The 15,612-nt window shown below is 40.0% G+C and overlaps 1 protein-coding gene across 3 annotated transcripts in view; it reads left to right on the top strand.

Annotated features, from left to right (window-relative positions):
• The first annotated feature begins 370 nt into the window (after positions 1 to 370).
• Positions 371 to 15,612, top strand: part of LOC116670992 (SH3 and multiple ankyrin repeat domains protein 1) — a 41,049-nt gene continuing 25,807 nt past the window's right edge. Inside the window, exons 1-2 of one of the 3 annotated variants that reach the window (XM_032501804.1) lie at positions 371 to 664; positions 12,235 to 12,835. In XM_032501804.1, the coding sequence (XP_032357695.1) occupies positions 12,338 to 12,835 (498 nt within the window). In that variant the 5' untranslated portion in view covers positions 371 to 664; positions 12,235 to 12,337. Of the gene's footprint in view, positions 665 to 12,219; positions 12,836 to 15,612 lie in introns of those variants that run through there. The other 2 variants (XM_032501806.1, XM_032501805.1) reach the window with 2 other exon arrangements.

The following is a 15,612-nucleotide window of genomic DNA, read 5'->3' as shown; positions in this document are numbered from 1 at the left end:
GGGGGGGGGGGGTCGTATCATGTCTTTTTATTGATGGAGTGACTGAAATAATGAGCGAGAGATGGAGGAGAGGTTGGAATGTGTGGTGAAACAGTGAGAGACAAAAAAGACAAGAGTGAGAGGGAGTAATGAATAAAATTGGGGATAATTTAATAGAAGAGCACTTGGGTGCGAGAAAAGAAAGCAGAGACAGCAACTGACAGATAGATGGTGGAAAGTCGGTACCCAGTGAAGTACAAAGAGAGGAAGGAGAACGGAGAGAGATCAATCTGATGTAATAGAGAGAGGAGACCACGCTGGAGAAAGGGTGCATGAATGTGTGTGTAATAGAGAGAGAGAGAGGGAGAGAGAGTTGGCCACACTGGGGCATAGAGTAGGTGAATGTGTGTGTGTGCGAATGAAAACAGAGAGAGGCTGCACAATACACTGGCTCAATACTGGCTCGCACCGACGCATATTTAAAGACTAGAGGGAATGAAAATGTGATTTTTGAAGAAAAAAGAGCATATCACTTTTTCTTGTTTTTCCTCATCTATTTTTCACCAACTGGATCTTTTTCTCAATTTATAATCCCAGCCCCCTTTTTTACTCTTTTTTTTGGTTTATCAAGGAGGTCACTGCGGATACAACGAGGCGCAACACAGCTTGAACTGCAGACTAAAAGGTATTTACTTTTTCATGTTCATGTTTACTCACATTTTTGGTTTCATATGAATAACAAATCAGTTGCTGTGCTTATCCTACAAAGTAATGCAAAGTGTTTATAATACAAAAAGAAAGGGTGAATTATTATAATATGCTAAAGACAGTGGTGATAATGTGTGTGAACTCTAAAATGAATTTAAAAGACATTCATTTAGAAGTATTGGGCACACAAAGAAAGAAGAAATGATCTTTAGCAGCACTGTGTGTGTGTGTGTGTGTGTGTGTGTGTGTGTGTGTGTGTGTGTGTGTTTGAGGTTGAAAGTCACAGCGCTTTACAAAAAGAATTGTGTGCTGCTAAAAATGTGACGGGGGTTACATGTTAACAAGCAAAGTGGGACAGAGACAAAGATCACAGAGCTTGCACAGATCACTCAACAGAGTCCTCTGGTGTTTATTAGCTATGATATACAGCATAAGGAAGCTGTAATGAAGATTATGGAGATGTGTCTGCTTGTAGTTAATGTGAGTCATTCTAACTAAAAGCATTGCTGTCTGGAATTTTCTTCTGGATACAGTGGGCAGTGGTGGTGGGGAAGTTAATTTCTCTAAATAAGCCATTCATGCTGAATCCAGCTCTATGGCCATTATTGACTCCCTTGTGACTAGTTAAGACCCTGTTTCATGTAGATTATTCCATGTTCATTAGGAATCAGAATTTCACATTGCAGTATTTTACAACTGCACCCCCACAGTTACAAAGCAGGCTACAACCTTTTGTTTAACAGTGATAGATGCACCAGAATTAATGGGGGGGGGTAATTGATATAGATAACATAAGGTAGAAATCAGCCAGGGAGGTGAAAGGAATATTAATACTTGTGCTTATGTAAAACCTACATTTATGTAATACCTACTGTATATTAATATTATTCAGACACTTACAGTGTTGTATTACATTTAACAAATTCAAACGAGAGCTCATCAACACCCACATTTCACACACTTCTTCAGCTGCGACTTGTCAAACTCGCAGTATTTATGGAGTCAGCTGGTGGAAAGGTGGAAACCCTCTAAGGACTCAAGAGAACTAACTCTCACACATTTGCATACATATACACACACACATACACACATACACACACACACACACACACACACACACACACACACACACACACACACACACACACACACACACACACACACACACACACACACACACACACACACACACACACACACACACACACACACACACATGACCAAACGCCTCTGTGCACTTTCATCCTAAAGCGGCAACATAATTGACTTTGCACAGCCTCCTAAGACCTGCCCAACACACTGTAACGCACAATAAGCAATACTGGCTTTAAAAGCTATTTTTTCTATTGGCAAAGTGCACCTGGGGGAATTAATTTGGAAAAGGAAGGAAAAAAATAGGGCAATTTAAAGCAGAGTGGACACACTAAGATTAATGGCTTCCTAAGAAACACAGAACAATTGATTATTATGGAACAAAGAATGGTGGGTAATGTTATCAACGCCAGGTAGGGACTGAGTGATTATACTTAATGCCAAAAGACAAGTAATGCCGAAAGACAGTGTTGTAATGAAACAATCGAGTGGAAGATTAAAGACATAAATTACACTGAATTGGCCAGAAAGCTTGATGTGTCCGTGGAGATGTTTGTGTCTCTCTGATTCAGAAAATTTCTACCACCACTGCCTACTAATTTCCCCTCCTTCCTATCCTGTCTCATGCTGTTCTTTCCTGCCCAGTCCTGTTCTGTCCTCCGTTCTCTGCAGGAGGAGCATGAGTCAATACACAGGCCGGTCAGTGCAGCAGATGTGACAGTGGTATATATTCCAGTAATTCTCCAGGGTTTGGTGTGGAGAAAGGGTAGGACAAAAGACTGACATGCTGAGAAAATATTTTCAGTGATAGCTCACTGCTGTGGAGTAGTACAGTTAGACTATTAGCTGCAAGCTTCCACTGTATCTATGGAGCAGAAATGCAAAACCCACAACAAAACGTTCCTTAAATCAGTCCCATGGGAGTTTTAAACTGGGCAACAGCTGTGTGGAGCTAAGTCTGTGCAAGAAATGCCACAGACCATCTTTGGCCTGACATTTAAAGTGACAGTAAAGAACCTTGAGAAGTAATTTCATGTTTAAATAAAAATTAGCATCTACTATGATTTTCAATGAACTTGTAATTGTTATTTGTGGAGCTGGTAGTCTTATTGTTGTGCTCATTAAGATAATACGGGAGAGAAGAGCTGTTTCCCCTGACTCTGCAGGCTTTTATTATTACATACAGAGAGATTTCCCCCAGGGAAAAGATCTGGAGGATTGCCGTAAGCCTTGAAAACAGAAGTCAGCAAACTGCAACACATCCACCATTATGAAGAACTGAAATAGCTCACGCTTTACAACTTACAACTAGTTCATGTTTGCACAGATGGCTCAGAGAGCAACAACTGGATTTCAGATGCACTGATTACAGGGACTTTATCAGGAAACACTTCTATGTACTTGGCCACGTTTAAAGCAAGACACCAGTTAGAGTCTAAAGTGTGTAAATCAACAGGAGTAATACATCACATGATGACAGAGTTGTAACACAAGTGGGTGATTATAGACCTTTAGCTATAGGATAAAATCCCTCATTAACCTTTTTGCTGATGTAATTCTGGGTTTTTGAGCAGTCTGTTTCAAGCCAGCAGGATCAGATGGCACTTAAGATGGTGTTTTTTTGGCTCAGTTTAGGGTTGTAATAAGGTAGTGTAGGTCTGATTAGAGTCAAGCGCAGGTGTAAAGAACACGCTTTCCACAAAATATCTTAGAGGGAAGGTGCACATTTAATGTCTCCATTGCTTTTCCTGTCTAACATCCAACTTCGGTTTCTAAAGAGATGCTCTCCCAAAACAGATGATGGTCCCATTTGATTGCAAATACTACATCTATTCCCACACTTTCTCTTACCATCTTGCTTATTACACAATCCTAAGTATATAGTGTAATAGTCATAAGTAGAGTATAAAGTTAAGAATGAAGGATCTCCATGTCTGTAGAGCCAATTACACCCCATTACGTGGTAGGTGGATGAACTGTAATGGGGCTCGACAGGCATCGACATGGTCCTCACTTTGTCAGCTGTGTCTAACAGTATTTATTAGTATCTTGTTAACTTTTGTCTCTCGGTGTTACCTTTATGTCAGTGGACGTGCAAGGTAAGTGAAACTGTCACTAGTGGACAGTCTATTTGTGGCTATTTATCTGCCATAAAATCCATCCTAAAGCCTTAATCCTGCACCCATCTCTGTGTGTCTGACTAGTTTGTCTGTGGTCTGCTTTCATTGTATTTGAGGCCTGAGGTCTTTAGTCAGCTCTGGGACACGTATAAAATGTAAAAAAGGTCCTTGAAAAAGTTACTTGATACCAGGAAATGTATAGAATAGGTATACATATGTTTTATTAGAAATGTTTGACTGCATTGGCATTTCCTGCCTTCATTTGTTGTTGCGAAACAGACGGCAACCGGTTGCACAGTTGCCTTTGGAAGTCTCTGTTTTCATGACATTTTAATGCACATTGTTACATCATGTGTGGAGAGTAAAAGGGAAGTTTTTATTAGATGAAATCAGCTATTTGACTTTTGGTCAGCATTGCATATACATATTTCAGATAATCAGTCTAATTTATGACTGGGTGTTGTGCACCCACACAAACTAGTGTCATACACTTAAGTTTGGTTTCAGTGCTGCTACAGACATGTGCGCGTGGACCTGGGACCTGGTGTCATTTCATCTGTTGCTGAAGGGAACACTTCAATACTAAACAGGAACAATGTGTCTCATAGATTAGGCCTCATGAATTAACTCATTAAACTGATATACTAACCGACAATAACAACTGGGAAATAAGTTGTTCTTAGACATTAAGTGTGCTTCTTCATTAATATTATATTAGGACTGAAGGTGCAGATTAAGTCATGTTCGCACAGTTTTAAAGATTATATTGTGCAGAGGTTCTCAATCTTGGAGTTAGTATCCATCATGGGGGTGACATGATTTGGAGACGGGGATGTGGGAAATTTGTAAAACAGAAATATTTGATTCATATGTTTGAATAAGAGAGTTGACTTGGCATACATTTGCCTTTCTTTATCATCCATGTATAGCTTGGGAATATAATACAAATCTATACTACACTCAAATTCATATAACTTCATCAAAATGTGCAGACCTGAAAACGGGATAATATGCCATAACCGGTAAAAGTTTATATTCCTGATTTAGGGATTTCTGTTGTGATAGTGTACGCTTTAGCTACTGTATCAAACAATGTTCACGGGAAGGGGGAAGTCTCAAATAGTGCAGGGGATGTTCACTCCTAAATCGGTGCTGCATTGAGGTCTCCCAGTCCATCCAGCCAAGTTTAGCCCAAGCAAGGCCCTCAGCGCATGCTCCACCTGACCCAATTATATCCAGTCTGAGGGGAAAGATAGCCCAGTTTGAGCTACACAGACCGCTAGCCAAGCTCAAGCTGACTGGTCTGGCACTAAAGGCTGCTTTCTGCTAAACATTCAGTACTGATGTGCTGCTTAAAGAGTAACATTTTGTATGTGAACACAGGGTCTGCGTGAATGCCCATGCACACATGCTCTGAACATCAGGCAAGCGGTGTGTAACCTACAAAGTAAGCCGTGGCCCCTTTTTTCTTAAAAAAGATGGTGAGGTGGCGATAGGGAGGATCAAGCTGAAACGCAGATCAAAGGAGCTGCATGTTTATTGTGAAATAGAGAGCTAGGAGTAATTATTTTAATTATCCATTTAATTACTGATTAGCAGTGTTATCGTTTTTTGCTTGATTAACATCAGATATGCAATTGACTAACAGGCGTCTGTTTGTGTTGGATAGGAGCAGTTCCCCTCCCCCACTGAGGGAGTTGCCAGAATGGGTGCATGGAGGATGAATTTCTTGCTGGGATTGTTATCTGCCAGTAAAATGAATGAAGGGTGCCGTGATTGTCAGTTAAACACTTTCATTTCATCTGATTTTATCAAGCACAGATTTAATTACAGCTTGAAAATGCTAAACCTTGTCATCACAACAGGAAAGCATACAAATAAGTGGCGTTCCTCAATACATTTGAATGCTTTTTTTTTTTTAAAGTTTTAGAGAATATAGACATTAACACTTAAATGATTTGTCCACTGTATTGAGCTTTGGAGTTACCTTTTAATGACTGCTGATGCAACAGACACAGTCATGGTACCCAATTCTCATACCCCAGCTTGGCCCTTCCCCCTTAAACTCCTATGTCAGAGCACCACCCCCAGACCTGATGGCTAATGATGCACCATTCATATAAACCAAGTGCCCTCTCCCCCCAGTTTAGTGACTCATCCCATCAATCCTGTGTTGGAGTAGGCTTAGAGTGTTCTTGACGGCTCCTCATCACTGGCAGCGTGAAAGAGGCCGAAGGGTGGAGACCCAGTGAAAAAGAGGGATATAGAGGACAAAACTTGGCGCTCCACTTTTGCAGGACGTAAAAGTGGGACAATCTGTTCCTTGGATCCTCTCCAATTCTACTTTCCGGGGACCGATACACTGAAAATATATCTATACTCATGCTCTGTCCTACATAGGGAGATAGTGAGTGAGTGAGAAGAGGAGAAAGAGAGACTGACAAAAAGAAGAACTAACAGTCCATTAAGGTCTTTATAGTATATATTCATTTAAGACTTGCCAAAAGACACTGTTACAGCAAACTTTACAGAGTACTGACAGTAACATATTTTAACAGAAGATCATTTATAATGATATCTTTAGTAATAAAATAAAATGCAGTGAAATAGGTTGACACATTGTTTTTCATTGTGCATAATTTGCATCACAGTAAACTTGAGTTTGACTTATTACCCAAAAACCTGCATAATGTTTTGTTTATGTGGAAACCCCGAGGAATAAAATAAACCAAATGAGCCATGAAGTCATTACTACAACTTTGCTGCGTTTTGCAAAAAGCAAGATGTATAGAAAAGCTCTCAGAAAAGACAAAGACGAATAGAAACGAGAGATATCAGTGACCTCTCTGCTAATCTTTCCATCCATCCATCTGAGCTGTCCAGGTGCTCAAGGAGAGTATCTATCTCTGTCCTCGTTATCATGATTAATCAGTCCTTATTCTTCATCTTGCTCTCCCTACATTTCCTTACTGTCTGTGGACCAGTGTCGTCCCAGATCTATTGAAAGCCTCTCTTAGAGTCTCTAGATGGCTTCTAATCATCAGAAGTCAAGCTGCTCTATCAGTCTCCCAAGGGTAAGCCAACTTGCCAACTTCTGAAATCTTCAGATGTCCCTGTTTTCTACTCCTATTGTATGACTGAACCAAGTTTTCAGACAGGAGCTCATACGCACAGAAAAACAATTGACAAAATTACATAATGTAGTGCATGTTTAGACATGAAAGAATACTACGATCACATTTCTTTAAGTCAGACTTAAAACAGTAATCAGGTGCCCAAATGAACATTTTTTGGTCTCTGTAATCATTCCTTTTGTTCATACTGGCCATTAAGAGATCCTTCCCAATGGGCTTTAAGTGATTTTGGATCAAATTTATTCTATGTTCTGTGTAAAAATACAATTCATAGTTTATCTGAAGCATATAAAGTTATTCAAATTAAGTGAGTTAATTCACTGTTCAATGTTCAATCACTGTTCAAACAAGAAAACATGGTCACAAAAATAATATAGATGATAAATACATTGAAAGGCTTTAGAAAATCTCAAACTGTAAAATCCTTTGCATCACATGTTTACAGACGGACTTATAGCTGATTGCAGCCATAAATAGACAAGCACACTGCTTAGATTTTGTTGCACAGCATCTACAGGATTTTGAGATGTGTCAGTGTTCCAGTCATATAAATGAAGCTTTTTGACACTATTGTAACGGCTACAATAGGTATGAGTAAAACATTTAAGTGATCAATCTTGCACACCACAAGAGAGGTGTTGCTTTTTTGGCTGTTATCTGTGTATGGTTCCACAGACCACGGGAGCCGCTCTACAATGGCAAAATCAGCCATCCCAGCAAAAATAAGAAATTTAATCTGGTTTTAAATAATTTTCTGTGTTCCTGCCCAAAGTAAAAAATAAAATAAAAGTAGAGTAAGCCTTAAGTCCTTGCTGACATTACAAGCAACCAGTGAGTGGCTAAAACAAAAGAAGATATTCAGTGTGAGACAGTTGAAAATGAATTTTCTGCCTCTGGCAGAAGATGGAGAAAGGCTGTTCTTGTCAGGAGAGCAAAAATCGTGCTTTTTTACCACCACTGTTCTCCCAAGAGAAAGAAAAGTCAAGACTAGTTGTAAAGCTGATGGCCAGCACAGGGACAGGAGAGCCAAACAGCTGGCAAAAGCGGCAGAGCGTAGGAGTTGAGTGACGGGATGGGGAAGGCAAAAGCGACACGAGTTGTGACGTCCATAATGAGTTGTACAGGCTGAGGAGAATGTTTCAGGGGGTGTGATTGGGGTTGCCATAGTAAGAATGTGAAATCAAATGGCACTCTAAACATGACTCTATCCCATATGTCATCCTGTTTATATCCTCACATTACTGTTGATTTTGAAACAGTTCTCCACTTGCTCTCATTCCTTTTCCAGTCACGGCTGTCCTAACCCCGCTTTTCTTTTCCCAATCTGATTACTCTGCTTTATGCTAACAACAACTCTCACCGTCTTTCTCTCTTGTGTATTCCCCTTTCACTTTTACATCCCAATTATTAAGCTCCCGTGTACTCTCAGCTTGTCCTTCGAATTCCTTATCTTGGCTAGTGCAGACTCAATGTTGTTCAATATTTAATGACACTTTGTTCATGAATCAACCTCCTCTATTCCCTCCTGGTGTACTTGAATGATAGTGTTAATCTCCCAAACCTTGTGAGTGTTAAGACGCTGCTCTTTGTCAGCTTTTGATAAGAGAGGTTTTCGGCCTAAATGTGATACATGTGAACATTTTCATCCATTACAACAGTGGCCAGTGGTTGGTCCTGTAGTGTGATATTCCATATGAATACAGGCCATTGGTAACATTGGTACTTGTGATTACTGTACCATATGCCAGTGCCAGTGGAGGAAAATTAGTTTGCCAGCCACATGCTTTTCCAGAACCTTTTTTTGTGCATTTTATCCCATCCCCTAATGTATTGTAAGTGGTCAGATACTTTTTTCCTCTAGTTTTCTCTTTCCGTCCTCACTGGTTCACTTGCTCTGACAGACGCTGTGGCCCATCCTGTCACTCTCAGAGCATCTTGGGGATTCGACCACAGCCAGCCCAGAAATGCTTGACTAGCAGACTTACTTTAGGCCATTGAGATATTAACAGATCAGGCTTGGATTGTTTTGCATACATCCGGTCAATCATCCAAACACTGCTGACTTTGTAATTATTGCTTTTAAAATGTGGTTGTTTTGGAGATACAGTAACTACCGTTTGGATTGTTCCATTGCATGAAACAAACTATGATAGTGCGTGTATTGTACATATGCCAAGTATTGTACTTATACTGACCAATTTCTAGGTCAATCTCTTTTTGTCACTACATATTTTTACAAATTCTAAAAACGTATTGTATTTCATTTCCCAAAACCCTGACCCTACATCAACCCATTGGTTCTCAACCTGAGGGAGCCCAATCGGGGGGTCGCAAGACGAATAACGGTACAGGAAAGCAGAAAAAAACACATTTCTGCAACCCACAGTAAACCTTCTGAGACCTAAGGCCATTTTTACAGTTTATTGTCCGTCTGGATTTATTTTATAAAAAAGCTTGTAAAACATCAACCCTGTTGTCTACAGTCAATATGTGAACATAATTTTTTTTAGGCTAAACTGGGTTATTAGAATATTTGGGTTGCGGTGAGGTCACTTGCATGTTAAAAAATGGTTGTAGGGCCTTAAAGACAAATAAATAAATAAAACGGAACATGAATCTCCCAGATATGTATTGACATCACAGACAGATAAGTAATAAATAAGCCATTTTCCTTTCTAAAACACTTCTCACATGTCTTGGGAGTCACACTGAAAGAAGAAATAATCATTATAACTTATACAGTTGACAAAATACATACATCTTTTCAAAGAAAGTCAAGACGCTTTTGCTCTCATGACATTTACTTATGCTAATGATAACAGAATAATGTCATATTTATTAATATTACATCCACAGCAATGCCACACAAGCAAATACGTGTCAAAAATGTGCTCCTCTTGGCCTTCCATACAGCCTATTGGCCTTTTTGTCCCCTCTGGCCTTCCATACAAGATGGTGATGTTGTCTCCCATATATGGGCATACTGGGGCCTCTATTTCCCTAAACAGACACAGAGTAGAGACGGAGCCGCGAGCTAGCGGCAGAAATGAGCCAAAACGCGATGAATTATGGACATAAAGTGGATCAATCTTGGATGTAACAGTTTGGATTTAAAGCCCAACGACCCCGAAAGAGGCTGGAAGTTCCAGGCTCAATAGAAAATCACCTGTAGAGTCTAGAAAGACCCGGAAGAGACCTCTGTAACCGCTAACTCGTTACCTTTCAGACGCAACCGTTGGTAAGTCGCTGGCTTGTATGGTTGATAAATTATTAAACTATGAATCAGAGGTGCTGTTTTTACTCGTGGGCGAGTGTCTCGGGCTCAGAGGTTAAGCTTATGTTTTCAAACTTCTTCTTTTTTTATGAACTGTGAACAGATTGCAAGGGGTCACAAGCCAAACATGTTGCCTGAACCCATAACCCAAATCCTGAGCCTAACTCCTAACTTCCTGTTATTGCAAAGACATTTGGGCCTCACAAAGGACTACAAAGACATGCAGACACATTTTAAACTGTGCAATTATCAGAGGTGGAGCCAGCGTTTGAAAACCAGCACTTTTTTGTTTTCAAGCCTAAAAAAAAACAAAAAAAACAAAAAAAACAAAAGCAGTTCTCTTGTTACAGTATTTTGAATATGGGTATGCTATGACCTCTTCATCAAATGTTTCTGTTGGATCTCTGGCTGTTGGCTAGCTTCTTCATCTCTACGTTATTATTTATGTCAATTACAGGCCACTGTAAGCCGTGCCAGACACCTGTTGATGCCCTTGGTCACCGATAGAGGTTGATAAGTCAAAAGTCATAGATTTACTTTACTACTACTATTACTTCTGTCCCTTTAAACTTCATTGGCACCATATTTTCTACATATTTTACTAAAACGTGATTGACTCTTAAAGTATTTGCATGTTGGTGATCCTTGATTGAATGAGTTTAGATCTGTGTCCTAATTTCATCTGATATTTTATTGAGTTCCATCTGTCCTGATACTCATCAAAACGCACCAAACTGGGAGATTCCCTGCGTCATTCACCATCATTAAGGCGGCTGTTGGCAATCGTCCAGATCTGCATGATGGCAAAGCCCCTGTAGCCAGACTTCACCGAAGAAAAACCAGGGCAGAACATATGGAGGCGCCAGTATGCCAGATCTGAAACACACTGAAGATATGAAACAACCTTAAAGCAAAAAATCCACTCGAAGACACTGTTTTTTAAAATAGTTTTGTATTTGTGGGTCAAAAATGATTGGTTCCTACTATTTTCTGCTCCCTTCAGATATCTGGCCAAATGCAGAAGACCTGACATCATGTTAATTAGGATATTTTTTTATACTGAATTTAACCAAACAGTTCACACCTACTCCAGCTGAAGGTGTGCTGGAGGGCATCAAAAAAAGCTCTATAGCATAAGTGACACATTGACACATTCACCTGGCCATAGGCTGACTACACAACAACAATCAATGCAAAAGCCCTATGTCTTTTTTGCAAATCCATGACCTCGCCTTGGCGAATAAACCAACTTTTATTTGGTTTAAAGTTTACCGCCAGCCATGTTGTTGTTATTAAAGCTGATAGAGCTGCATCAAACTTTGTGTGACAAGTTCAGCCATGTTTCTGGAGGTTGTCACAAAGTATTGTGGGTATTAGTATTACCTCACTAAACCATGTCAACATGGTCAAGGCAGTGAGTACGCCAACAGGTTAGTCAAAACACCTCATTTAGAAACCCCAACAGCATCACAATGACTGATGATGTTTAACAGTGTACATGTATCTAAGTATCTGAGAGTGGATTTTTTTTCTTTAAGGAGCTCACATTTAGCTGTTAGCCCTGGGTTGTGCCTCAGACATAGGTTAGCTCCATTAAGTAGCAAGGATCTTGACCTCACGTGAAGCTAAATTTCATATCCAAGTCATTCTCTTCTGCAAAGAACCTGTGATGCAAATTCAAAGAGTTTATATATAGCCTGTCTTTCATCAGCCTGCTATTCCCCTTTGCATTCCCAGTGGCTAAATGGAAAATGTGGACCAGCTGTGTGCTCATTCACACATGTGGACTTATTAGCGTTGCTGGTGGCTAGTTTTTCGATTATTGCACGTGCTTTCTAATTTTTTGCTAAGTTCACTCTGCACTATCATTGTAATGCTCAGAGTTAAATGACCAAAGTTTACTCCCTTCTCTGCCTGTTTCCCACAGCATGTTTCTAAGGATGAAGCCAGTCTCATGGGATAGCCATGTTTTGTATCCATGACAGCTATGTCACTCAGCCCTCTCGGCAGTGACCCCTGCACAGCAAAGGATGCTGGGAAATAACGAGCACTTTTATCCCGGTCAGGATGACAAAGATGGGGAGGATGAGGAGGAGGAAGAGGAGCAGGGAAGAGAAAACAGAGAAGGGGAAGATGGAAGTGACACGGAGAATGGAGGGTTAGAGGGTCTGGAGGAGAAGGAAATGACGGGTGGACGACAATCCTGGGAAGGGAAAGGTGGCGAGGTGGTGAAACCAGCAGCCATTGTGGTTGGTAGACAGAGAGCAGACCGACCACTGAGGCCGGGCAACCTGGTCAATCGGGGTATTGCATACATGTCCAATCAAGCCCTGCTACATCATCAACCAGCCAATAAGCAACAGCAGCATCTCATCGGAGCCAATCAGCAACTTCATCACGCAGGCCTGAACGCGATGCAGAAGAGACGTGCTCTCATGGAGCGCAGCATGACCACAGTGGCTCCCATGGACGACACTTTCCTGACCATGATGGTGTTCCGCATTGGAATTCCTGACATCAAACAAACAGTAAGTGCATGTTCTCATAAAAAAACTACAGTTTATGCAAACATTTCATAAAACAAAGACTACATATGGTTCTTCTTGACCCTTAATCTGACACTGATATAAATCTTCGAAACCTGGAATCCAGTAAAGTCGAGGCAGACAAAATTAATGTAGCACAGGTCAGTTCCTCATATCTAAAATTTGTGAGAAAAATAGAAATATGTTGTTGAGCTCAATCAAAATCTAACATTTAAAAGTTATGTATGTAAAAAAAAAAAAAAAAAAAAAAAAAACGTCTCCCTTGCAAACAGGGCACTGACTGGAGGTCTTTCCAAATGCGGAAGTAGTTCAAGCCAATTCTCTGCGGTATAACTGCCTCAGAGAGAGAGAGATAACTTCAATTTGACAAACTGAATTTCTCTACAAATTAAGGATAGCTCAGGCTGCTTTACAATGTTGAGCCATTTGGCTTCTGTAAGCTTTACCGATTTTCATCTTTGTACAAGTACAGACAAAACCAAACTTTTTTTCAATAATTTTACTGCAGTGTTTTCCTCTTCATCTGTTTCAAGTTAGTTGCTAAAAATTCCCATGGGTGCTTGATACATAAAGTACATTTTATTTATTTATTTATTTATTTATCAGCCAAATAGTTTGCACAATTGTACAAACACATCTCTTATTTCAAAGCACTTTCATTCTAGTCATACAGGGGATTAATCCCAAAAGTAAGTAGGAAAACACACAGACCTTGACTTGTGTTGAGCAACTTGCCAGGGCAGACATTCAGTCAACTCCATGTAAGAATCGACCTTGGGTCAGGTATGGTCATTTTTAGTTTCCAAAACTGAAGTCGGTATCAATTCACACTTACAGCAGCTTTCTGCTGTACTGCAGCGACAGGTGAGAATTGGCCCACCCACACACGCCATATCCAGGTGAGAATGATAGATGGACAATCTTCTTTTCTCCATTTTCAGCTCCCTGAACATGCTGACTGTTCTACATGTCAGCTAATCTGCCCTCAATATAACAGTAATTGCTAATTATCTAATAGGTTTTTAATGAGTTTGGGGAGAGCTGGGAAGGAGAGAGACTCTGGGAAAGAAGGGATATGTGGGAGGCATATGTGTTGCTCCTAGGTCTCCATCAGCCACAGGCATCATATTCAGCTCTGCAAACCCCTGACAAACAGACCTTGCAGCTGAAATAATATTGAGCTGAAGAGAGGGAGAGAATATTAGGAGCTTGTAAAGAGAGTGAGGGGGAAAATAAAAGACATAGATGGGGAATGAATAAGCAACAAGGAAGATATATGCATTTACAAAGACTTTCCTACTGCACGGTGAAGGTCTAAATAACTACTGCCAGAAAATCCTTGATTGTATCAAAGTTTCACTTTAATATACATTGTACAGTACATTAGACTTATCTTTCAATGATTAGCCACTCAATGTCTCTTTCTAACACACACACACACTCACACACACACTGCGAAAATGTATGTGCAGCGGTGCTGTGTGCACATCCTCATCATGTAGTCTACCTCCCAGGGACCACCAAGACATTGCTACGGCAACGGGTGCCTGCCTTCACTAATGAACTGGTTGCCATGCCAATAGAGTTGGCAACCCTATTAAATAGTGCAACCTGGGGGGGTAAAAGGGACATGAAAGTGTGCTGAGCTGTGCAATTTTACTTACAGTTCTCTGAAATGGAACAATAGCATTGATGCATACATCTCATTCAGAGCTCCCAGTCCTGTTGTTAAAGCCCTACCCCTGGTCAGCTCTGTCCTTGGGCTCCAGATTTTAATAAGGAAAGGACAGAAAAGATGGTCTTCCTGTGTAAATGCAAGAAAATGTAATAATATGAGGATATGGGCAGTGCCCAAATCAGCGTGAAATCTAGTTAGGCATACTACATACACATCTATGGTATTTTTTCATTGAGGCCAGCGAGCTTCTGGTGTATCACACACATACATATGGTAAGAGGAAAGGGAGCTTTTCTCTTCAAGGTTTTGTTTGTTCTTTCTCTTCTGGATTGTGGCGCAAATTTGACATTATGCATGCAGAGATCAAAGAAGAAAAACACGAAAGGGAAATATTTATTCCGATATAGAATATTAACTTCTTCATTAGGGGTAAAAAGAAAAAGTGATGTGAACATAAATAGACCCCAATATCCTGATAGCACAGACTGTAGGGATAGCATAAGTCATCTTATTTCCACAAATGTGGCAGATGATTCATTATTTAAAAGTAATGCATTCATATTCTGCACACGCCACATTCTCATGCATTCATCGTTCACCAACTGATATTAATGCTACATTATTAATCAATAGTAATAAAATGCCATTGATGAGCTATTTAACAAAACTGACTACATATAGCTACATTCTTTGTATTAATATAACTGTGTGCACGCTCAGGCAGCGGGGGAAGAAGTATTTACATCCTTTACTTAAGTATAAGTACTAATACCACACTGTCAAAAATACTTTGTTACAACTAAAATTACTCAATGCAGAAAAATCCACACATTTTAGAAACGGGAAACGATTAAAACTGTTCTGTGTTTGATTCAGCCGTACTTGCAAGCCTATATATTATTTGGTAGTTCAATTGAAAATAAAACGTATTTTTTTTCTAAAAGAAAAGACTCAAGTAAGTAAAAGAACCTCAAATTTGTACTTAAGTACAGTACTTGAGTAAATCTACTTAGTAACATTCCACCACTGCGCTCAGGTTTACACACACACACACACACACACACACACACACACACACACA

The sequence above is a fragment of the Etheostoma spectabile genome, chromosome 21 (genome assembly GCF_008692095.1).
Source record: "Etheostoma spectabile isolate EspeVRDwgs_2016 chromosome 21, UIUC_Espe_1.0, whole genome shotgun sequence".
Taxonomy (NCBI): Eukaryota; Metazoa; Chordata; class Actinopteri; order Perciformes; family Percidae; genus Etheostoma; species Etheostoma spectabile.
Note: the sequence above shows the minus strand (reverse complement) of the source record. Positions and strands in the feature narration are given on the sequence as shown.